General features: G+C 43.8%; 1 protein-coding gene across 1 annotated transcript in view; it reads right to left on the bottom strand.

Annotated features, from left to right (window-relative positions):
* The window catches only part of TMC3 (transmembrane channel like 3), a 131,904-nt gene extending 108,181 nt beyond the window's left edge, over positions 1–23,723 (bottom strand). Inside the window, exons 1-3 of the mRNA XM_069762130.1 lie at positions 23,587–23,723; positions 22,222–22,368; positions 7,381–7,456 (exon numbers count right to left, since the gene is read on the bottom strand). Coding sequence (XP_069618231.1) covers positions 7,381–7,456; positions 22,222–22,368; positions 23,587–23,690 — 327 coding nt within the window. The 5' untranslated portion in view covers positions 23,691–23,723. The remainder of the gene's footprint in view (positions 1–7,380; positions 7,457–22,221; positions 22,369–23,586) is intronic.
* Positions 23,724–24,213: the final 490 nt, after the last annotated feature.

Below are 24,213 nucleotides of genomic sequence, written 5' to 3'. Positions count from 1 at the left end.
CAGAGCTGATTTGGAGGTTTGGGATAGGTTTTTAGAGCAATATAATGGCCATGTGATGCGGCTGCAGTGCAGTGTAGCACAACCTTCACCAGGGGGAGCTGGCGAGGGAAGAGAGGCCGCAAGCTCATAACGCAGCAACACTGGGTAGCCACACAGGTGTAACAGGTAACAAAAGAGTGGTCAGATGAGCTGAGTCAAAACCTGTCAGGAGGAGAAGCACCAGAAGTAACAGCAAAGCACATAGTCAGAGACAAGCCAGAAGTCAGAGCCAAACGGGAGCGTGGTATCCAAAACATGAGACGTAAGACGAAGTCGGGGTACATGCCAGAGAGTCAAAGCCAGTCGGTGAATGTGGTACACGATACGATATGATACACTTTATTGATCCCGGGGGGAAATTACAGTATTACAGCAGCAATACAAACAACAGTACATATTATATTTGGACTCAAATCTTGCACAGGTATACCAACATTACATAACAAAAGTAACCATCAGAGACAGAAAACAAGAGGCGGGGTTCAGAGATCAGGCCGAGTCATACACTGTAGGGAAACAACTAAATGAACACTAAATCAGGGATAGGGAACAGGTCTAATACAAATACGGGAGGTCAGAGGCAGAAGGATCACCATAGTAAACGGGTCAGCTGCTCTAGCCTGGAAGCATGAACTATCACTGATGCTGGCCAGCAGACTGCAGAGGACTTAAAAAGTCCAGCCAGCTCCAAAATGAAGCCGAGGGGATTAACCCCCGCATGGCCAGTCCAGAGAGATGATAGCAAAAAACAAACCCTGAACTGGAGCATGACAGGCCATTCATTGCTTATGGAGGAGGTGGTGGGAAATGATGATTTGGATTTGGTTACGGATGCCTCAGTTGTGGTTGGATTTGGGGCATACTTCAGAGGTCAGTGGTGTGCTTCCAGGTGGCAGGAGGATTGTTTTTTGTCAGGTCTGGTCAAGAATATAGTGTTTTTGGAGATTATTCCCATTTTGGTAGCCGTGCATTTATGGAGGAGGGATTTTCAGGACTGGAGGGTATGTTTCAATTGCGATAAAATGGGGGTAGTGTGTGCGATTATTGTTTGACTGCGTCTTCGGTGATTAGTGTACTTCGGCAACTTGTTTTGACCTACCTGTCTACAAATGTAAGCACCAAGAGAACCACGGTGGTAAAACAGGGTAGCAAGTTGCCGCCCACCCCACGGTTTTACATGTAACCCCTTTGGCTGTTCATGTATTTTACATCAATGACTTAAGGTCTTGCACTATTTTTCTTTTGATGGCTGCCAGCCTCTTTATATTTTGTGCGCAATGGGTGTCTCACCACTAGTGTTGAGCGATACCTTCCGAAATTCAAAGGTATCGGTATCGGATGGTATCGGTCGATATCCAAAAAATATCGGATATCGCCGATACCGATACCCGATACCAATGCAAGTCAATGGGACACAAATATCGGAAGGTATCCTGGATGGTTCCCAGGGTCTGAAGGAGAGGAAACTCTCCTTCAGGCCCTGGGATCCATATTCATGTAAAAAATAAAGAATAAAAATAAATATGAATATACTCACCCCTCCGAAGGACCCTGGCTGTCACCGCTGCGAGCGTCTGCCTCCGTCCCTAAGAATGCAGTGAGTGAAGGACCTTCGGTGATGTCGTGGTCAGGTGACCGGTCACCTGACCACTCAATTGACCGCGACGTCATCGAAGGTCCTTCACTCTCTCCATTCTTAGGAACGGAGGCAGACGCTAGCAGCGCTGTGAGCCAGGGGCCGTCCAAGGGTGAGTATATCCATATTTTTTATTCTTTATTTTTTACATGAATATGGATCCCAGGGCCTGAAGGAGAGTCTCCTCTCCTCCAGACCCTTGAAACCATTTGCACCGCACACGCCGATTCCGATTTCCGATATCGCAAAAATATCGGATCTCGGTATCGGAATTCCGATACAACAAATATCGGCCGATACCCGATATTTGCAGTATCGGAATGCTCAACACTACTCACCACTTATGGTATCTATATTGTTATTGTACAATGATACACATTACTGCACAATGCATTTGCACTTTATGACCTGACTTGGCCTGGGGATTTTTGCAACTTGCTAGCCTGTTTTACCACCGTGGTTTCCTCTTTTCAGCTTACCATTGTCTTTTCCCTGTATAATTTTCAATACGTATGCTCATAATTTGTTGAGTAATAATAAAGTTTAATATTTTAAGTAATTTTGGTTCTCTTGGTACCTTCTCTTGAGTATGATTTTCATCATTCTGCACTTAACCTTGTCCTATACATCTTTGCACCCTTTGATGCTTTTCCATTTCTCTGCACTGTGGATTTTGGGTGCTGGCTTGACATATAGGTTACTGTCTATAAATGTGTATGGCACAGCTTCTCATGTGCCAGGTGTAAAGAATTCTATTACTGACTCGCTTGCTCATTCGCAGTGGGAGTCTTTTCGGTCATTGGCCCCAGATGCAGAGGACAATGGTTTGGAGTGCCTGGCGGCACTTTGGAGCATGGTCTCCAGGCTGCAGAATCTTTGATTAAATCATCACTTGCTGCCATCACGTGGGCCTCTTACCAGTCAGTATGGTGTTCATGGGAAGGTTGGTTGGCATCGTGTGCTGGTTGTGGCACTGCTGTGGATCAGGTGGGAGCTCTATTGCTGTGGTTGAGTCAGAGGGTTGCCGAAGGTAGGTCATCGGTGAAGGTCTCGTGGATTAGCGCTGCTTTGGCCTTTGGGTTCAAGCTTTGGGGTCAGAGGGATTTGACAAAACTCTTTTTCGTGAAACAGGCATTGAAAGGGTTTAGGCAAGGTGGTAGTTGGGTTGATTGTAAGCATCCGGTGTCGTTTAACATGTTGGTGGGGTTAAGGCGTTGTTGGGTCTGGATGGCTCCTGATTTGCACCTCATTCTTTTCAGATTGGGGCAGTAACGGAATTGGCAGTTTGTGGTTTGGGTTTTGAGGTAGTGCAGTGGATTGGGAGATGGTATTCAAGGCGCTATAAGAGTCATATTAGGCCTCAGGGAGCTGGGGTGGATTTTCATAATTGATGTGATATTGTGGTTGTTTGTTGATGGGAAGGGATTGTGGTAAGTTGTTTCTGCTTTTGTTGTAGTTTTCAACCCCTTGTTCATTTGTATCTTGGGCCATTTGTATGTCCACTTGGGAGTACGGCATGCGGACGTGCGGTGTGAAGGGAGGAAGCTCGGTTTTTCCAGGAACGTGGCAGTGATCAGGAGTCTTGGTTTCAGGCGGATGGGTTGGAGCAAGTTTCTGCAGTAGGGGCATAGCAACATCAGGCTTGATAGGCCACCTGATATTTTGGTATTGCATGTTAGGGGTAATGACCTAGGGGTTCGTCCTTTTCAGGAACTAGTAAAAGACATTAAGCATGATTTGATTCAGTTATGGATGTCTTTTATAGAGATGACCGTTGTTTGGTCATGCACAGAAGTTGACACAAATGGGTTTGAATGGCTACTAAAGGTAACATCCTCACCTGTGACCTGTTTGCTCGTAATCAGTGTGTGTGCATAAAAGCTGAGTGAGTTTCTGTGATCCAGACAGACTCTTGCATCTTTCATCCCGCCACCGACGTTTCTAGATTGTGAGTCATGGGAAAAACAAAACAATTATCAATTGATCTACGGGAAAAGGTAGTTGAACTGTATAAAACAGGAAAGGGATACAGAAAGATATCCAAGGAAATAATAATGCCAGTCAGCAGCGTTCAAGCTGTGATTGACAAATGGAAAATCAGGGGTTCTGTAAAAACAAAACCACGCTCAGGTAGACCAACAAAAATGTCGTCCACAACTGCCAGGAAAATTGCTCGGGATGCAAAGAAAAACCCACAAATAACATCAGCTGAAATACAAGACTCTCTGAAAACTAGCGGTGTGACTGTTTCAAGATGGCACTTGAAGAAAAATGGGCTGCATGTTTGAGTCGCCAGAAGAAAGCCATTACTGCACAAATACCAAAAAGTATCTCACCTACAATACGCAAAACAGCATAGAGACAAGCCTCAAAACTTTTGGAACAAGGTAATTTGGAGTGATGAGACCAAAATTGAAGTTCTTGGCCACAACCATAAACGTTACATTTGGAGAGAGGTCAACAAGGTCTATGATGACGGCAACAACCGTGGCACACGCTGCAAACACGTTTCCTGCAGCGGTGCTCCAGGTGCGCAGAACGTCTGTGGAGAAAATATAATCTACCCGAAGATTTCATCCATTATAAGTTCATGCTAAAGACATACAATTCTGCCCTTCACCTCTCCAAACAAACCTACTTCAACACCCTCATCACCTCCCTGTCCAATAACCCTAAACGTCTCTTTGACACGTTCCAGTCCCTACTCAACCCAAGAGAGCAGGCCCCAACCACGGATCTCCGTGCTGACGATCTGGCCAATTACTTCAAAGAAAAAATTGACCACATTCGACAGGAAATCATCTCCCAATCTCTTCATACCATGCACTGTCCTCCCTCCCCCACTGCATCTAGTTCACTCTCTGACTTTGAAGCAGTTACAGAAGAAGAAGTAAGCAAGCTCCTTGCATCTTCTCGCCCGACCACTTGCACCAGTGACCCCATTCCATCACATCTCCTCCAGTCCCTTTCCCCGGCTATCACCTCTCACCTAACAAAAATATTCAACCTTTCCCTCACTTCCGGTATTTTTCCCTCCTCATTTAAGCATGCCATCATACATCCATTACTTAAAAAACCATCCCTCGATCAAAACTGTGCCGCTAATTATAGACCTGTCTCTAATCTTCCCTTCATCTCTAAACTCCTCGAACGCCTGGTCCACTCCCGTCTTACCCGCTATCTCTCAGATAACTCTCTTCTCGACCCTCTTCAATCTGGCTTCCGCTCTTTACACTCTACTGAAACTGCCCTCATTAAAGTCTCTAATGACCTACTAACAGCTAAATCTAATGGTCACTACTCCATGCTAATTCTCTTGGATCTCTCTGCAGCATTTGACACTGTGGATCATCAGCTCCTCCTCACTATGCTCCGCTCCATCGGCCTCAAGGACACCGTTCTCTCCTGGTTCTCCTCCTATCTCTCTGACCGATCCTTCACTGTATGTTTTGCTGGTTCCTCCTCCTCTCACCTTCCCCTTACTGTTGGGGTTCCTCAAGGATCAGTCCTAGGCCCCCTACTCTTCTCGTTGTATACTGCCCCTATTGGACAAACAATCAGTAGATTTGGTTTCCAGTACCATCTCTATGCTGACGACACCCAATTATACACTTCTGCTCCTGATATCACACCGACCTTTTTAGAAAACACCAGTGATTGTCTTACCGCTGTCTCTAACATCATGTCCTCCCTCTATCTGAAACTAAACCTGTCAAAAACTGAACTCCTCGTGTTCTCTCCCTCTACTAACCTACCTTTGCCTGACATTGCCATCTCCGTGTGCGGTTCCACCATTACTCCAAAGCAACATGCCCGCTGCCTTGGGGTCATCCTTGATTCTGACCTTTCATTCACCCCCCACATCCGATCACTGGCTCGCTCTTCTTACCTGCATCTCAAAAACATTTCTAGAATTCGCCCTTTTCTTAATTTCGACTCTGCAAAAACTCTGACTGTTTCACTCATTCATTCTCGTCTGGACTATTGTAACTCTCTACTAATCGGCCTCCCTCTTACCAAACTCTCCCCACTCCAATCTGTCCTGAATGCTGCTGCCAGGATCATATTCCTCACCAACCGTTACACCGATGCCTCTACCCTGTGCCAGTCATTACACTGGCTACCCATCCACTCCAGAATCCAGTACAAAACTACTACCCTCATCCACAAAGCACTCCATGGCTTAGCACCACCCTACATCTCCTCCCTGGTATCAGTCTACCACCCTACCCGTGCCCTCCGCTCCGCTAATGACCTCAGGTTAGCATCCTCAATAATCAGAACCTCCCACTCCCGTCTCCAAGACTTTACACGTGCTGCGCCGATTCTTTGGAATGCACTACCTAGGTTAATACGATTAATCCCCAATCCCCACAGTTTTAAGCGTGCCCTAAAAACTCATTTGTTCAGACTGGCCTACCGCCTCAATGCATTAACCTAACTATCCCTGTGTGGCCTATTTATAATAAAAAAAAAAAAAAAAAGGTTCCTCGCATCATGTTCTCATACACTTTATGCAGTATTAGCCCTCTGTGTCTGTACTGCTACATACTTAGGCAGGTAACTGGTTCATGCAGCTTTACATGAACACCTGAGCCTTACACTATAGCTGGTCCGAATAACTAAAGCAATTGTTACCATCCACCTCTCGTGTCTCCCCTTTTCCCCATAGTTTGTAAGCTTGCGAGCAGGGCCCTCACTCCTCCTGGTATCTGTTTTGAACTGTATTTCTGTTATGCTGTAATGTTTATTGTCTATACAAGTCCCCTCTATAATTTGTAAAGCGCTGCGGAATATGTTGGCGCTATATAAATAAAATTATTATTATTATTATATTATTATTATGATGAAAGGAACACCATTCCTATTGTAATGCATGGAGGTGGATCACTGATGTTTTGGAGATGTGTGAGCTACAAAGGCACAGGAAATGTGGTCAACGTTGAAAGATAGATGAATGCAGCATGTTATCAGCAAATACTAGAGGCAAATTTGCACTCATCAGTATAGAAGCTGTGCATGGGACATACTTGGACATTCCAAAATGACAACGATCCAAAACACAAAGCCAGATCGACCTGTCATTGGTTACAGCAGAACAAAGTGAAGTTTCTGAAGTGGCCATCTCAGTCTCCTGACCTCAATATCATTGAGCCACGCTGGGGAGATCTCAAGCACGCAGTTCATGCTAGACAGTCCATTAATTTAAAGGAACTGGAGGCTTTTTGCCAAGAAGAGTAGGCAGCTTTATCAAATGAGAAAATAAAGAACCTCATTCAAAACTACCACGAAAGACTTCAATCTGTCATTGATGTTAGAGGGGGCAATACATGGTATTAAGAAATGGGGTATGTGAACTTTTGATCATGGTCAATTGGATGCTTTGGGTTGCCATTATGATTTAAAAAGAGAAAAAACAGTAGTTTGACAATAAATGGCTTCATCCAACCACTAACCATGAGTGGAGAAAAAGTTTTGGTGTTATCATTCATATTTTCTGAAAAAAAGCCAAGAAAGCAAAAATTCTGCCTCGGTATGGAAACTTTTGAGCACAACTGTATATCATGTATACCTCTAAAACAAATGACGGACAATTGTCAGAAAACAAGACTGTAACCTCTAGCTATCATCACAGATGTTGGCAGTGAATCCTCCACCATATATGAAGGTCCACTGAGAGTGACTTAAATGTATAATTGCCTTACCTCTGCTCCAGCTGCTTGATAACCCCGTGTTCTGGTAAGTCGTCCTTCATACTTCAACACAATCTCTTTAGCCTGCCTGTTAGACAATCAACAATCACAATTCATTATTAGTTCCTATGAAAGGGAACCTGCCAAGTCGGATAATGCTATTAACACGCAGACTTAGGGTTAATCTTTAGATTAATAACGCTAGGAAGGTACTTGGCCTCGATACTGAAAGCGCAGCTCCTGGAAGAAAATGATCTTTATTCCTCCTTGAGCTGCTGGTTTTCAGTGCTACAGGTGTGTCGGCACGGAAACAGTCACTGCTCACTGCACTGTGAGCGGCAGCTGTAATCCAGGCTCAGCACTCAGTGAAGAGCTAGCTGTTAGTCACAATGATGGGTATACTTGTAGTGATCACTAACAGTGCTGGAAGCAATGACTGTAGCTGAGCTATCCGACGTGACGGGTTCCCTTTAACTTGTACTGCAAACAGAAAATTTTTTGGCTGTTCTAAAAGTTTCCTCTAACTCAATACAGTATTTGTAGTTTGATCTAAAAAGCTTGTTAAGTGAAAGAAAGTAATATTTCTGTTTCTTAGATTGAAAACAGGTTTTTACTCATATATGGAAACTAGAGTCAATGACTAGAACTGGAACTGAATAACTAGAATTAATTTCACTGAATCCTGTTAGTAACTATTTTTTTTCCACCTGAGATTCTCACATTTTGACTGCAATTTAGTGTGGCGTGTGCACCTATAAAAATGTAACTTTTGGGGTAAGGCCAAATGTGGCATTCATATTGCTGTTGTGATCAGGCTACAAAGTGGCCAAAAATGTCAGCAGCCATGTAGAGCTGGGGTTTTCAAAATGGCTATTAAACAATTATGATTTTTGTGGGAGAAAGCTGTGTAACCCACAAAGCGGCAAAACTATATGGGCAATTGTTATGACCACTTGGTTTACTGGATGAAACAGCTGTTTCCCTACAAAATTGCTTACTGGGGCACTATGCACCATATCGGCAATTTCAAAAACCACAGTGACATCTGGCCTTTGAGTTTCTCATTAAAATGGAAGACCAAATAGAAATCTATAAAACCACACAAAAAGAGAGAAAAAATCACGTCTGCACAGCTGCACTTACTCAGAATGCCAAATCAAATAGCCAAACAATGCTGCTGGTCCCTGCTGACTGATCAGTGGTGCAGTATCCAAAGTTGCAAGACGATAAATATCCATACATAAGAAGAGAGAAAGGAACGCACTCACCAATCTTGTAAAATCCAATCCTTTATTCAGCGCATGGACAGACTTAGCAGGGAGGGGTGTGGAGGATGACGGACGACGCCGTTTCGCGCAGACAAGCGCTTCTACGGGTCCTGATGGAGGCAGGAAGTGGGGAGGTCCCTTTTCACCTGTGCAGGTTCAAGGTAAACTCCCACACAACCCGCATCCTGGCCATAAACTCTGCCTAACGAAACAGTGTACATGTGACTTAAAATGGAAAATAAAAACAATAGCACAAAAGACATATCACAAGAGCACCAAAAAGCTGTCGGAAAAAGTCACTTCACAGAAATTCCGCCATATCGATTTTATCGTTAAGTCCCGCGGGTCCAGTGGCATTTGTACGTAATATCCACCTGGCTTCTCTTCTCAAGAGAAACCGATGCCAATCTCCTCCATGGCGCGGTGTATCCACCCGTTCTAGACCCGCAAAGCGTAATATGTTTATGTCACCTGCGTGTGCCTGCCTTACATGAGAGATCAAACGGGGAACCCCCTTTCCGGTACGTATGGAATTTAGATGCTCTCTAATTCTTATAAATAAGGGGCTTATTGTCTTACCAATGTAGAAAAGCCCACATGGGCAAAAGATTATATACACAACATATGTGGTCCGACATGAGATAAAATCTCGAACTTGATGATTAAAGGGACCCACCCATATTCTGTCTCCTGTAAGGTGTAATGGGCAAAAACTACATTTGCCACATTTAAAATTGCCCTTAGGGACACCCGCTTCCAGCCAACTGTCCCTTTGAGTTTCAAAGCGATTCCGCACCAAAAAATCTTTAATGTTCTTACCACGTCTGCAGGAAAAAAGCGGACCTTTGTCTACCATCTCTTTTAAGTCTGCATCCCCCCCCAGAATGTACCAATTTTTCCTTATCGCTGATTTAATTTGGACATCCATGGGGCCATACTTGAGCTAAACACAAATTTCTTGTCATCTTTTATTGTCGTCTGTCTGTTCCCTACCATATATCTCGGGGGGTCTCCAGTGTTCATGCAGCGCCCCAGAGACCTGGTCGTTGCAGTATGGCGCTCTGCCGCTAAGGGGAGCAGCGGTACGTCTGATGGCACTAAGGAGTTCTCCTGACCAGGTATCACCAGAACACATTACACTTCACACTCCGGCCACTAGGGGGAGAAAAAGGCTTTATTTATTGGGCCACTCCTCACTGGTAAAGCTAGGGGCTGGGGAGGAAGTTAGTCAGAAGCTGACTGGGTTGGAACCAGGCAACATCCCGTGGCAGGGGGTGTTGCAGGGATAAGGCACAGGGGGGCCCCTGTCAGGCGTGGGAACCTGGCAGGTGCCTAGTGAACAGAACAGAACGTGACGGAACCGCGCCTGCACACCCTGCGGCGGTATCCTAAGAAAGAGACACAAAGGGAAGGATATTATGGAACCGTGTAAACGAGATCAAGCACAAAGGAGAGCCAGTAAGAGTTGTGCCGAGAGAGAGAAAGGCAACATCTTACTGAGGCACGTAGTCGGTGGCCGGAACACCGTAGGAGTAACTGACTTCAGGCCTTACTTCAAATTCCGCTGGACAGTCAGTCATAGGTTGGCTGTCTACCTTCTACACCTACGAAGACATAGGGGGCAACATTGGGAGAGGGGCGTCTCTAGGGTCCCGGAAGACCTTCAAGCCTTCCCGTCATACCGGTGGCGTCCTAGCCATAACATACCTGGGGGACGTTAGAAACTAGTAACATCTGGAACCAAAGAACGAGAGAGAGCTGTAGAGAACGAACGAACAAGAACAGCAGTTGTGAGGACTATTCCGAATGCTCAGCAGGATAGGACTACAACACACAGACGCTAGTGGCAGGCAACGATTTCCATCTGTGAAGGAAACTCTGGATGTGCCCATCGGACCGGCCGGTCTCTGATAGCCCTGTTAAACGTACTCTGGATAGAGGATCCTGAAGCCTTCAGTAAAGAGGTAAAGAGACTGCAATCGTGTGTCCTCATTATTGACTGCACCTCACACCATCGCCACCTACACCACTGGGAAGCCCTGGGGACATACTTCATCTGTGGGAAGATATACCATCCAGCTGCCATTCCATCACCCCAGTGGACCCCATAGCAGCGTCGGTCACCCTGACCGAACACCACAGGTGGCGTAACGAACCCCTGACAGACTGCAATACTACTTTCATTGGACGCCCCTTAGCAGGGTCGCAGACTGGGTCTAGCCACCGTGACAGCCTCAGAACCGAACCAGAGAGGCCCGGTACCGAAACGCGTGGCCCTGTGTTTGGGGGCGCTCCATTCAGTTTAGCCTTACCTAGTGCCTTATCCAAGACAGGGTGGGGGTAGCCGCTTTGGGCAAATCTAGCGTACAATTCTTGTGATTGACATATAAAACCCCCTTCACTATTATTCACCCTTTTGACCCTTAAAAATTGGCTGTAAGGAAGAGCATGCCATCGTCCGTCATCCTCCACACCCCTCCCTGCTAAGTCTGTCCATGCGCTGAATAAAGGATTGGATTTTACAAGATTGGTGAGTGCGTTCCTTTCTCTCTTCTTATGTATGGATATAAATCTATAAAATCCAATATAAGAAGGTGTTATGAGCAACATGAACCATAGGTGATGATGCAGCAGAGCTCAGCTTCTCGAACTTTACTTGGAACAGCAAGGACCAATAGAACTGGATATGCAGGGATGTCAGGTGAAAAAGCTGAGTTGGAAGAATTAGATGCAGCAAATGTGCAGACAGCACAGGAACAGCAGAGATGTGTAGGTATCCTGTCACTTTAATTCAACAGACTTGAGACTACAGACAGCAGTAAGAATAGCAGAAAGACTATCAGGTACTTTAGAAGAGTTGAGGGTGCGGACAGCACCAGGAATATCGGATACAAGTTAGTTGTCAAGCACCTTGATAGCAGAGCTGAGGATGTGGACAGCACTAGGAATACCTCAGACAAGTGTGAGACAGTGACCGGTGTTATACGTGAGGGTCGCTATGTGTCCACCAGGAGCGTATAGAATCGTATTGAGGCAATGCAAAATAAAAGTAAGTGTTGGTCTTGGGCAATCTATTTGTCCAAGGCAGATTTAAGAAAACCTATCATGGGTTTTTATTTTTGAAGCGGACTACAGGATGGTAGTGGGGCAGAGGGTTGGGTGTGTCAGTTTGGTTTGCAAGCATGCAGAGCAGGAGGCTCTACAGAGCAGGAGGCTCTGCAGAGCTCAAGCTGCGTGAAGCAACACGGAGCCAAGTGGAGCCAAAAGAACCGGCACACCTCAGCGTACACGGCGGTGCAGTCACCCACGGCAACCAGTCCTGGTTACAGACTATCTTGTTTCCTGGCTGCAATCTGGATGATACTATTTGCTTTCTCTTTGTGAGTATGCTGACCATTAAAAGAGACTTTGTTTTGAACATTCCTGGGTCACTGCTTGTCTGTCTGCTGTCCAATCCTGCTGCACTACGCAAGTTAGTTATTAGGTATCTTGATATCTGAGTTTAGGATGTGGACAGCACTGGGAATTGCAGGACAGAGCTAGTAGTAGAATCTGCTTGCTCGATAGCAGTCAAGAACAGATGAGAAGATAATCAAACACCTGGTGCAGAGCCAAGTGGAAAGTGTGGCTCCTGGAAAGAACATGACAGCAATGTGCACTCTAAATACTAAACAGCATTAAAAAGCCACAGTGATTATATTAGAGATGCATACCAGGTTTGCCTGTGACCCAGCGTGCACTAGTGCAGAGGGAGCTGACTATAGGAGAAAGAAGTAGAGCAAGGAAAATTGTAACCTAGTAAGGCTCATACTACTTTTTAATATCTATGTGTTTAAATCCAATATTGAGTAGAAGCTTGTTTTCTAACAAAGACAAATAAAGGTTATGTATAACCCCTTCCCAACATGCGCTGTACATATACTGTTTTAAGGGAGCAGTATAGGTTCGGCGCGGCAAACGTGCAGCCTCACACTGAACGCCGCGGCAATCGCATGTGGGTGTCAACTCTGTGTGATGGCTGACACCCCGCAGCAAAGCCCATAATCAGTGCTAACACCGATCGCAGGTATTTAACCCCTTCATGACCTTGGGATTTTTCGTTTTTCCATGTTCGTTTTTCACTCCCCTCCTTCCCAGAGCCATAACTTTTTTATTTTTCCGTCAATTTGGCCATATTAGGGCTTATTTTTTGCTGGACGAGTTGTACTTTTGAATGACTTCATTGGTTTTAGCATGTCATGTACTAGAAAACAGGAAAAAAATTCCAAGTGAGGTGAAATTGCAAAAAAAGTGCAGTCCCACACTTGTTTTTTGTTTGGCTTTTTTGCTAGGTTCACTAAATGCTAAAACTGACCTGACATTATGATTCTACAGGTCAGTACGAGTTCATAGACACCTAACATGACAAGGTTATTTTTTACCTAAGTGGTGAAAAAAAATTCCAAACTTTGCTAAAAAAAAAACCCTAATTCTGGCGTTTCGAATTTTTTTCTCATTACGCTGTTTAGCGATCAGGTTAATGCTTTCCTTTAATTGATAGATCGGGCGATTCTGAACGCGGCGATACCAAATATGTGTAGATTTGATTTTTTTTTATTGATTTATTTTGATTGGGGCGAAAGGGGAGTGATTTAAACTTTTATATTTTTTTTATTTTTTTCACATTTTTTTTAACTTTTTTTTAACTTTTGCAATGCTTCAATAGCCTCCATGGGAGGCTAGAAGCAGGCACAGCACGATCGGCTCTGCTACATAGCAGCGATCTGCTGTTCGCTGCTATGTAGCAGAAAATCAGGTGTGCTGTGAGCGCCGACCATAGGGTGGCACTCACAGCTGCCGGGGATCAGTAACCATAGAGGTCTCAAGGACCTCTATGGTTACAATTCTGAAGCATCGCCGACCTCCGATCATGTGACGGGGGTCGACGATGCCTTCATTTCCGGCCGCCCGGCCAGATGCGGTAGTTAAATGCCACTGTCTGCGTTTGACAGCGGCATTTAACTAGTTAATAGGCGTGGGCAGATCGCGATTCTGCCCGCGCCTATTACGGGCACATGTCAGCTGTTCAAAACAGCTGACATGTCCCGGCTTTGATGTGGGTTCACCGCCGGAGCCCGCATCAAAGTGGGGCTTCTGACCTCGGACGTACTATCCTGTCCGAGGTCAGAAAGGGATTAACCCCTGATTCCCTGCGTTCTTCCATCAGGACAAAGCAATGCGATCGCATTGCCCTGATGGTTTCCACGGAGAACCCCTGGCCCAAAGATGGCCGCGGGGTCCTTCCGGGTCCTGCAGGGAAGGTGATTTGTGAGCACCTGCTGAAAGCAAGATGTGAGACACCTCCTTCCCTGCCTGTCAGATCCTGATGTGATAATTTGCAGTGCAAAGTATCAGATCAGCGATCTGACACTATACAGTGATATCCCATCCTGGAATTATGTAAAAAAGTAAAAAAAATATTTAAAAGTGTAAAAATATTTTTTTTAATCTCTCTAAATAAAGAAAAAAAGAAAGAAATATTTCTCCAATAAATACATTTATTTATGTAAATAAATAAAACAATAAAAGCACACATATTTGGTATCTGTGCGTCTGTAATAACCCGCTCTATAAAACTGTCCCTCTAGTTAACACCTTCAGTGAACACCGTAGAAAAATGAGGCAAAAAACAATGCTTTATCATCATACCACCAAACAAAAAGTACAATAAAATGCTATCCAAAAGAAAGATGTAAATTAAAATGGTACAGCTGAAAACGTCATCTTGTCCCGCAAAAAACAAGCCATGATACAGCCCCATCAGCAGAAAAGTAAAAAATGTAAAGCTCTCAGAAAAAAGCGATGCAAAAAAAAATTTTTTTCTACAAAATAGTTTTTATTGTGTAAAAGCACCAAAACATAAAAAAAGATAACATGAGGTATCGTTGTAATCGTACTGACCTGAAGAATAAAGCTGCCTTACCAATTTTACCATACATACAACGGTATAAAACGCAAAGCAAAGAGCAATGCCTCAATTGCTGGTTTTTGTTCATTCTGTCTCCCAAAAGTCAGAATAGAAAGCGATCAAAAAATGTCATGTGTCCAAAAATGGTACTAATAAAACCATCAGCTCATCCCTCAAAAAAAAGCCCGCACATGACTCTGTCAGCCGATAAAAAATTATACCTCTCAAAATATGGTGATGCCAAAAACTAGTTTTTGCAATAAAAAATAGTCTATTAGTTTGTGACAGCAGCCAAACATATAAACCTGATATAAATCTCGAATCGCTGTAATCGCATTGACCAGAAGAATGAAGTCGCCTACTCACTTATTCCACACATGATGGCGTAAAAAATAAATAAAACCAATTCTTCACATGATGTGGATTTTATCCTGCGCTCTATGCTGAGTGCTTTTACCGGGGTTTCCGTGTAAATTTCTGAAATAGGTGATTCAGATAGAATCTCGGCAGAAAATTCCTTATAATGAGCAGATGGAGGCACTGTGGATGCCGTCTAAGGGCAGTCTCACACGTCCAGATAATTCCGGTACCGGAAAAATTGGTACAGGAATTATCCGTGTCCGTGTGCCGGTGCGTTTCTGTGGCACACGTGCGGCACACGTGTGCCGCCCGTGTGCCCACTGGGTACCACACGCACCGTGCAGGAGACAGCGTTAAAGTTTAGCGCTGTCCCCTGCATCTGGTGCTGAAGCCGCGATTCATATCTTCCCTGCAGCAGCATTTGCTGTAGAGAAGATATGAATAATCGTGTTTAAAATAAAGATCCATGACCCCACCCCCCTCCCACCCTCTGTGCGCCCGCCCGCTGTTATTAAAACTCTCACCCGGCTCCCTCGCTGGCTGGCGCTGGTTCCTGTCCTGGCCACACCTTCTACTGTATGAGCGGTCAAGTGGGGCCGCTCATTTACAGTAATGAATATGCGGCTCCACCCCTATGGGTGGTGGAGCCGCATATTCATGATTGTAATGGACGGCCCCACGTGACCGCTCATACAGTAGAAGGTGCGGCCAGGACAGAAAGCAGCGCCAGCCAGCGAGGGAGCCGGGTGAGTATTTTAATAACAGCGGGGGGGTGGAGGGGGGCGCACAGGGGGTGGGAGGGGGTTGGGACATGGACATTTATTTTAAACACGATTATTCATATCTTCTCTACAGCAAATGCTGCTACAGGGAAGATATGAATCGTGGCTTCAGCACCAGTGGGGGGGACAGCGCTTACAGTAGCGCTGTCTCCTGCATAGCACACGGACTGCACACGGACAACGTCCGTGTGCGGTCCGTGTTTTACACGGACCCATTGACTTTAATGGGTCTGTGTAATCCATGCGCTCCCACGAACACTGACATGTCACCGTGTTTGGCACACGGAAACACGGTCCGCAAAAAATCAATGACATCTGCACAGATGCATTGATTTCACTGTGTCTACATGTGTCAGTGGCTCCGGTATGTGAGGAAACTGTCACCTCACGTACCGAAGCCACTGACGTGTGAAACCGGCCTAACCTGTGATCCACCAGTGACAGTCTTTTTAGGATTGCATAAAGGTGTCGTCGGCCACAGCTTTGTGCGCTTCTGAAAAGAAGAACACCGCTGAACAGAAGTCAGACGGAGTCCAGAGTAACTCTGCTGCTTCATTATAGTGAATATCAATCCACAAAAAAAAGCACGTCCCCACTCAAATCTGTCATCTGTTAACAGAAATATAAGGGTTTCCACGTTACTGGTAGCGCAAAGGCTCTGGAAAAGCTAAATGGCTCCTCACCCGCCAAAAGAAAATCAGCAAATTCTCTGCTCCCAAATCCAAATGCCCCCTCCCTTCTGAGCCCCAGTGTGCATAAACCACATTTACCGTCCACGTTTGGCATTTCTGTACTGAAGAGAGCCCACCTAATTTACAGGTGCGTGTCTTCAGAAGCAGGAGCTGGGCATAATGTACTGGTCACTACAACGTACTGGTCACTACAAGGGCAGTTTGCAATTTTCACATCCACTGCTGCCTGTTTCTGGAAAACACCCATGGAGTCAAAATCGTCACCACATCTGTAGATAAATTCCCAAAGGTTTTTTTTTGTGGTCACTTGATGGGGGATTCTGCTTTTCTAGCACTTAGGGGCTCTTTATATGGAATCCGCAAACTAGTATAGGAAAATGTGTGCTCCAGGAGGCAAATAGCGCTCCGCCCTCCCGAGTCACTCCGTATGGCAAAGTAGTACTGTACAGCCACATATGGGGTATTTCTACATTCAGCAGAAATTGTGGGACAAATTTGGGGCTAACACACAATCTTGGTGGTAAAAATGTAAATTACTTTTTCTTCACTACCCAATAGTATGAAAATCTTTGACATACCTGTGGTGTCAATATAATCTCTGCACTCCTAGATTAATTAATTGAGAGGTTTAATTGGTAAAATGGAGTCACTTATGGGGAGGTTATGATGTTCTGGTACATTAGGGGCTCTGCCAATGTAACATGGCACCCTCAAACAAGTGCAGCAACATCCGCACTGTAATATGGTGCTATATCCCTTTGCTTTTCACTGTGCCTCAAATGTAGTTTTCAACCACATATGGGATATCAGTGAACTCAGGAAAAATTGCACAACAATCTTTGGCATCCATTTTCTCCTTTTGCACAAAATTTGTAGCTAAAAAAGATTTTTGTGGGAAAAATGTGATTTTTTTTTTATTTTCACGGCTTAACATTATAAACTTCTGTGAAACACCTGGGAGATCAAGGTGCTCAATACACATGTAGATAAGGGGTCTATTTTCCAAAATGGTGTCATTTTAGGGTGTTTCCACTGTTTAGGCACATCAGGGGCTCTCAGAACAGGACATGGCGTCCGCTAATTATTCCATCAAATTTTGCATTCAAAAAGTCAAATGTGTTCCTTCCCATCCAAGCCCTGCCGTGTGCCCAAACAGTTGTATTCTCCCACATATGGGGTATCGACATACTCAGGAGAAGTTGCACAACCAATTATATGGAGCAATTTCTCCTGTTATCCTTATGAAAATGCAAAATATGAAGCTAAAAAAGATTTATTTGGGAAAAATGGGATTTTTTTATTTCCACGGCTCTACGTTATAAACTTCTGTGAAGCACTTGTGGGTTCAAGGTGCTCAATACACATCTAAGTAAGTTCCCTAAAGGGTCTAGTTTCCAAATTGGTGTCACTTGTGGGGAGTTTCCACTTTTTAGGCACATCAAGGGCTCTCCAAACATGACTTGGAATCCGCTAATTATGCCAGCAAATTTTACATTCTAAAAGTGAAATGGAGCTCCTTTCCTTCCGAGCCCTGCCGTGTGCCCAAGCAGTAGATTTCCCCACATATGGGGTATCGGCATGCTCAGGAGAGGAGCAAATCAAGAAGGAATAATAAAGACAATAGGAACAATCAGCATTTGGACAGGAAAGAAAAGAGCAATATCTGAACAGACAGAAGAACAGACCATGAAGCAACAAGTCAACATATCGAATCCCCAAACCGAGCCATGACAGTTATTAGCTTCTGTACATACGGTTAGGGTTAGTGGAATGCACAGAATATATTTATTAATGAAATAGGTGCGTTCGCAACCCGGGATCCACGGTGCAGGAAAAAACCTGCTGCTAAGTAAGGCGGTGAAGTAAATTAGAATAAACGAACTCTGTTACTTTACAGAGCCCGTAGTAAAGAGAATGCTGTGCCCTGTTTAGCTTACAGGGAATACAGCTACTGAGTAGAGCCGACAGTGGTCATGCAGTCCCAACCAAACACGCTGCTCCTCTCCGGTGGAGCCGAAATTCTAATGGCTATTAGCCAGCCCTGAATTCACTCATGAGAAACTCCTCGCCGGAGGTGCCAGCATTCTAGGAGCTTATTTCAGCCGGGTCCCTGACCACACACACGACCACACTGGCGCTGAGCTCGTACATATTTGATACTAGCTCATGGCCGTGCGGTCATGAGAACCTTTTATAGTTGTAGCACCTACAGGACCTTCCAAGAAGGACCAATGGAAGTTGCTGCAGTACCTGAGCATGTGACCCTAGATCTCCACTGAGAGATCTTGCCCTGGGCATGCTCAGTGTGTGCAAAGCAGGACTTAGTCTTAGACAAGCCTGCTTGCCGCAGACCAGTGCAGGGCACCATAGTAAAGCCTGGAGAGGCAGCAGTAACCCTTCACACTGTATCAGATTCAGTGAGACGCTGGGACCGACGTCTCCGCTGAGCACGCTCCACTGTGGCCGATGCAGGATGGGAGACCGCAGCAGACATGGTTCGAGATTCCCCCTGTGCAGCGGCGGGAACTCGACTCCTGACACATACCCTCCCGTTCTGCCCAAAGCTGGGTACTTTCTGCAATCACTTCATAGGGTCTCTGCAACTTGGCAAAGACTGTGGGAATCATCACAACTTCATTCCCATGCTGTAATTGTCTAACTTGAGCCAACTGACTTTACTTACTCCTTGTGCCTTCAGGAGGCACTCTTTTTTCCTGGCCCCTCAATTTGATCCCTCGACACAAATAACTATTCTGCCTAGCTGGATACAGAACACCATTATCGGCTCCTGGTTCTGGGGGAAAAACATTTACTACCTTTACTTTTTCCTGAGTACTTTTAAGACCAAAATCCCTGAGTTGGGTGGTTCCAAAGTTTTCCCTGGACACCTGCAACTCAGGGAAATTGACTTTAGGGGATTCTTCCACTCCTTCATGCCAACCCACACAGAAAATAGAAGCTTGTCAGCCATGGCATGTGACAAGGTTTTTACAGCTGTGATGTGTTTGTCAGTCGAGCTATCAGACTGTACAGCTTTCCCCCACAAATCCTAAAACAATTATTTGATGTGACACATTTTTTACCATCCTCACATTGTAGGACATGGAACCACAGTCTGTGCCAGTGTCAACTGAGGCAACAGGGAAGTTCTTGGTGTCTCTATGAACATACCTGATGCTTACCACCTTCCCAGGACCTGGGACATGTAGAAGTATTGCCCCTACCAGGTTCATTAAACTGTCAGAGTTTACAAGTTGAGTCACTTGGATACCATTCACAGTCACCTGGCATACCTAAGGCCCATTGCTAGAATGAGGAATAGCACTGCAGGCAAGTAGGAGAGGTGGTGGCCTAGGCTGCAGTCCATTGGCTCCCAGGTTATGAGGCAACCAATGGCTATATGACCAGTGGCATTACACCTCCAGCAGACAAAGTCTCAAGACATACCCCTTGAACCTGGCTCTGACCCCTCCTTAGTTGCTGAGTGTCCCCAGAAGTGATCTGGGCTCCCTTATTTTAGACATCAGTCTCTCTTTGGGAGCCACAGTAAGATGATATTAAAGCCTCTTGTCTTCCCAAAGAACCCTCGACAACATGATATTTCTCCACCAGGCTCACCAGGTCATCAGCGTTTGGAAGCTCTCCCTGTTAAATCAAGCATTGAACCGGCATTGGGAGCAAGTGTATGAACCAGTCCATTACCACTCTCTCCACCATCTGTGCTGGTGAAGAATTCTCAGGCTGCAGACATTTTTGTGCCAGGTGCAGGAGGTCAAACATCTGAGACTGGGGAGGTTTGTCCCTGCAGTAGTCCAGGTGGTGCATACATTGTGCCCTGACTGCAGGGATTTCGACAAGATGGACTAAGATCATGAGTTTGCAGTACTCCTTGGCATACTGAAAAGACAGGTCAAAGTATGCCTTCTGATGTTCCCAAGTCAGATATGGTGCAATAAACTCTGCCCACTGTTCTGGAGGCAGTTTCTCTTGGTCTGCTAACCTCTTGAAAATCATCAGGAAAGTCTCCACATCATCATGCAGAGTTATTTACTGGAATGCCCCTCTTACTGTCTTTCTCACATGGGACTGTGCTATGTCTGCTGCTGTTGCGATTGCTTCTGGATATTAGCTGAACATTAGCCTGGACCAGCTGCTTGACAAGATCCTCCATTTTCTCCAGCTGTGCTTGGAACTGCTGCAGCTGCTTTCACCCAGGACGTACAATTTCTGCACAGCAATCTCATGTGTTCTCTAGGATTTCTGCCCACACTCCAAACACCAATTGTAAAGATTTAACTTTTAGGCAGTTGTCAGCATTCACACGGGCACACAGTTTCTTGTCCTGCTCCAACAACTTCTTACAGAAACGGAGGAACATATCTTTTCACCTCTACTCCCAGCTACTTATGCACAGCTCAGCTGCCCTGATAAACCAGCTGTACATCCTGGATTGGAGGGTGGGAATGATTAGTCCTGCCCACCCTGGACTCATACTGGTCCAATTAACCCTCTAAGCATCTATTAGAACTGGAGCCTGCCTAGCAGGTTTCATATTCCTGAGACTTGCCACCTAGGCAATACATACCTCCCATCAAGAATTCTACCAACTGCTTGTCTACAATATACAGTTTATATATTTTGCAGAATCATAGCCACCAACTTTTAGAAACTAGTAGAAGGTCATGTCTGGTGGCACACACACAGTAAATATGTCTCCATTGAAGCCCCTTCTCAACAGCGTTATCTGTTTTATGGCCATTATAGAGTCTGATTCTTCCAAAATGTCCCTATCCACACATATACTGAGTATGCTATCTCCACAGTGAATCACACACAGTTTCACCCCACATGTACAGTATGATGACTCCACAGTGCCTCCAGAAAAGTATGATATCCCCACAATGCCACTAACATAGTATAATTGCCCCATAGCATGATGCTCCTAATGTGCCCCCATAGTAAGATATCCCCACGGTTCTCCCTCACACACACAGTATTATGGCCCCCACACAGTATCATGACCTATCAGTATGATGCCCCCACAGTCCCCTCAGTATAAGGTCCCTCACATAATATGAGGGTCACTATATAGAATGAGAGCTCTTACTGCCCTTCACATAAAGTGAGTTCCCCTGACAACCCCCCTACACAGATTGAGGGCCACATAGCTGCATGGGATGCCGCTATGGATGGCATGCCCCTGAGCTAGAGCTAGAAGCAATCATTATATCTTGAAGACTAGAACTGGAGTCAATTACTATAATTAGAACTGAATTACTAAAACCAGAATTCATTCCAAGAACTCAATAACTAAAACTAAATTTTATTTGCTTGACTAATTGACTAGACGTAGACAAATACTAGAGCTCTAGTACTAAGTTAAAATCAATTACTTGATATAAAACTAAATAACTAGAATTAAAAGTCAGAATTTAACTTCTGATTAATGGCTGACATCGTATAACTATAACTATAGTCAATTACTTGAACTTGAACTAAATGACCAGAAATTTTTTTTTACTAGAATTAGAACTGATTGGCTAGAACTAGACAATTAATAGAACTACAACATAACTGATTGTTACAAGAGACAGCTACTAAAACTGTAAGTATATCATCATAAGAAGAGTTAATAATTAGACCAAAACAGAACGATTGGAAATAAAATCAGTTACTAAAGCAACAACTAAATGACTACAACTGGTGTCAATTACTAGACCTAGAAGATAATGACTAGAACTAGAATTAGGGTCAGTTATAAAAACTAGAACTAAATCATCATCAGTCACCACATATAAACATACTTTAGTGAACGCAGCTTCTGTCTCATTGGCCACGGTCTGCATCGGATATTTGCAACAATTTCCTTCTGGATTTGTATGTTTTGGAATATAGTTTCTGGATCATTATTGTCCTCCTTTCCTTCATCGTTTTCATCTTCATCTGAAATACTGACAAAACAAACCATTAAATATAGTCTAAAAATTATAGTATATAATAATGTGTCAACCTATGTCTTAACATTTTTTCATTACTGTATAGTCAAGCCTTTTGATTTTGTCAATTATGCAGCAGTATAAGGATTTTTTTAATGATACCACTTTAGGGGTACATATATATATATATGAAATAACTTTTATTCATTTTTAAAGGGAGGGGGAATAGAAAAAAATACATGTCCATAATTTTTTGGGTAGTCTTTTAAGTGTGTTCACTGTGTGGTCTAAAATAAATTACTCTATTTCGGAGTTGTTTCGTTTCTAAATATGTCAAACCAAATTTTTATACTATAATATGTTTTACTACTTTTGCATAAAACCACTTTTTAAAAAGTAAGTCAACATATTCTGAGAGACGTAACTTCTTGGGGTTTTTTTTTTTTTTTTTTTTACAGACAATAGAGTAAGTTTTTTTGCAGGACGAATTGTAGGTGTCATTGCCCAAAAAAGAAAACAATCACATCTTTGTGAGTTTTTTTACACTATTCGGCACAAGGAATAAATAATGTGGTAACTTTATTGTCATAATGGTTGTGACACTGCTCTGTGCTATGCGCTAACTAGCTAAGGACTGGTCACTACCATGAATGTACAGCACACGATATCAAGAGGTAAATAAATTTAGTCATTGGTGATTTTAATATGCTAATGTAGCAAATCTATATGGCACACCTCATGTTCAACTCTGTTATCAATACTCTTCCATAGGACAATCGGTAACTTTACTGAGTAAAGATAACTTTGAGTACCATCATGATGGTCAAGTAACAAATTCAGCCCTACTACATCTGTACATAAACTTACTACATTCTATTATACTGTTATCATTTACTCATAGGATTTGTACAACATAGTGTAACCAACAGTCATAGACGTCAAAAACAAATCAATGCAGTTTCTTTTTTATCACAATACCCATTAAATGCACCATGTATTTTAGCCGCTGTCCAAGGTGCTGAATCCATCAGTTCAACAAATGTAATACTTCATTATTAGCTGGTAACATTCAGTTGAATTGAAATGAAATTGACTGCTGAAAATATATTATTTTTCTTATTTTCTATCTCCATGGTGTATATAACACATCAAATAATAATTTTATAAAAAAAAAACATGAAAGTTCATTGCACCTATAATAATAGGTCCCACATATGCTGTAAATCAGCTTACCTCTGCGGGGGGACCCTGTAGATATTGGTGTTCCTCCTGACACCTTTATATCTCTTAGTGGACTTTGTGGGCTTCAGTGCTGAAGATGCACTCGATGTTGTCATTGCAGTAGAATCCTTCCTCTGTCAGGAGGAGCTGATCTCTGTGCTTAGTGAAAAATTCCCCTTCTGTTTTATTGCCTGAAACGCCCACCAGTGTGACAGGGCTGAGGTCTACAAGTTTCTAATGCATGGTCTCATGCTTGAGAAAACACTCAATGAACTTCCTATTCCATTCCATAATATTATTATATAGTATAACAATTCTATCTGTATTCCAAAAGGAATAGCTACCTCTGTATTACTGCCTTTGTTTTTACAAATAACATTACTTAAGACCTTAATAAAAACTTAACGTTTGTTTAAAATAAATTGGTGCATCTCAGGCAAACCTTGAACCACAAACTATAATCTACTCCAACTATGAGCAATTTTTTTTCTCCAAATTAATGCTTACACTCAAATATGTAACTTTTTATCAGCAGCAAAGTGGTTTAGGACTGTTTATGTCCACCTAAATTTCAAAGTGGTCCTGATGCAATGACTGCTGTGTTAGTTGTATGTTGTGACATGTGACAAACTCCATTAG

This window comes from Ranitomeya imitator, chromosome 4 (genome assembly GCF_032444005.1).
Source record: "Ranitomeya imitator isolate aRanImi1 chromosome 4, aRanImi1.pri, whole genome shotgun sequence".
In the NCBI taxonomy this organism is placed as follows: domain Eukaryota; kingdom Metazoa; phylum Chordata; class Amphibia; order Anura; family Dendrobatidae; genus Ranitomeya; species Ranitomeya imitator.
The sequence above is the reverse complement of the archived record's forward strand: the minus strand, read 5'-3'. Positions and strand labels throughout refer to the sequence as shown.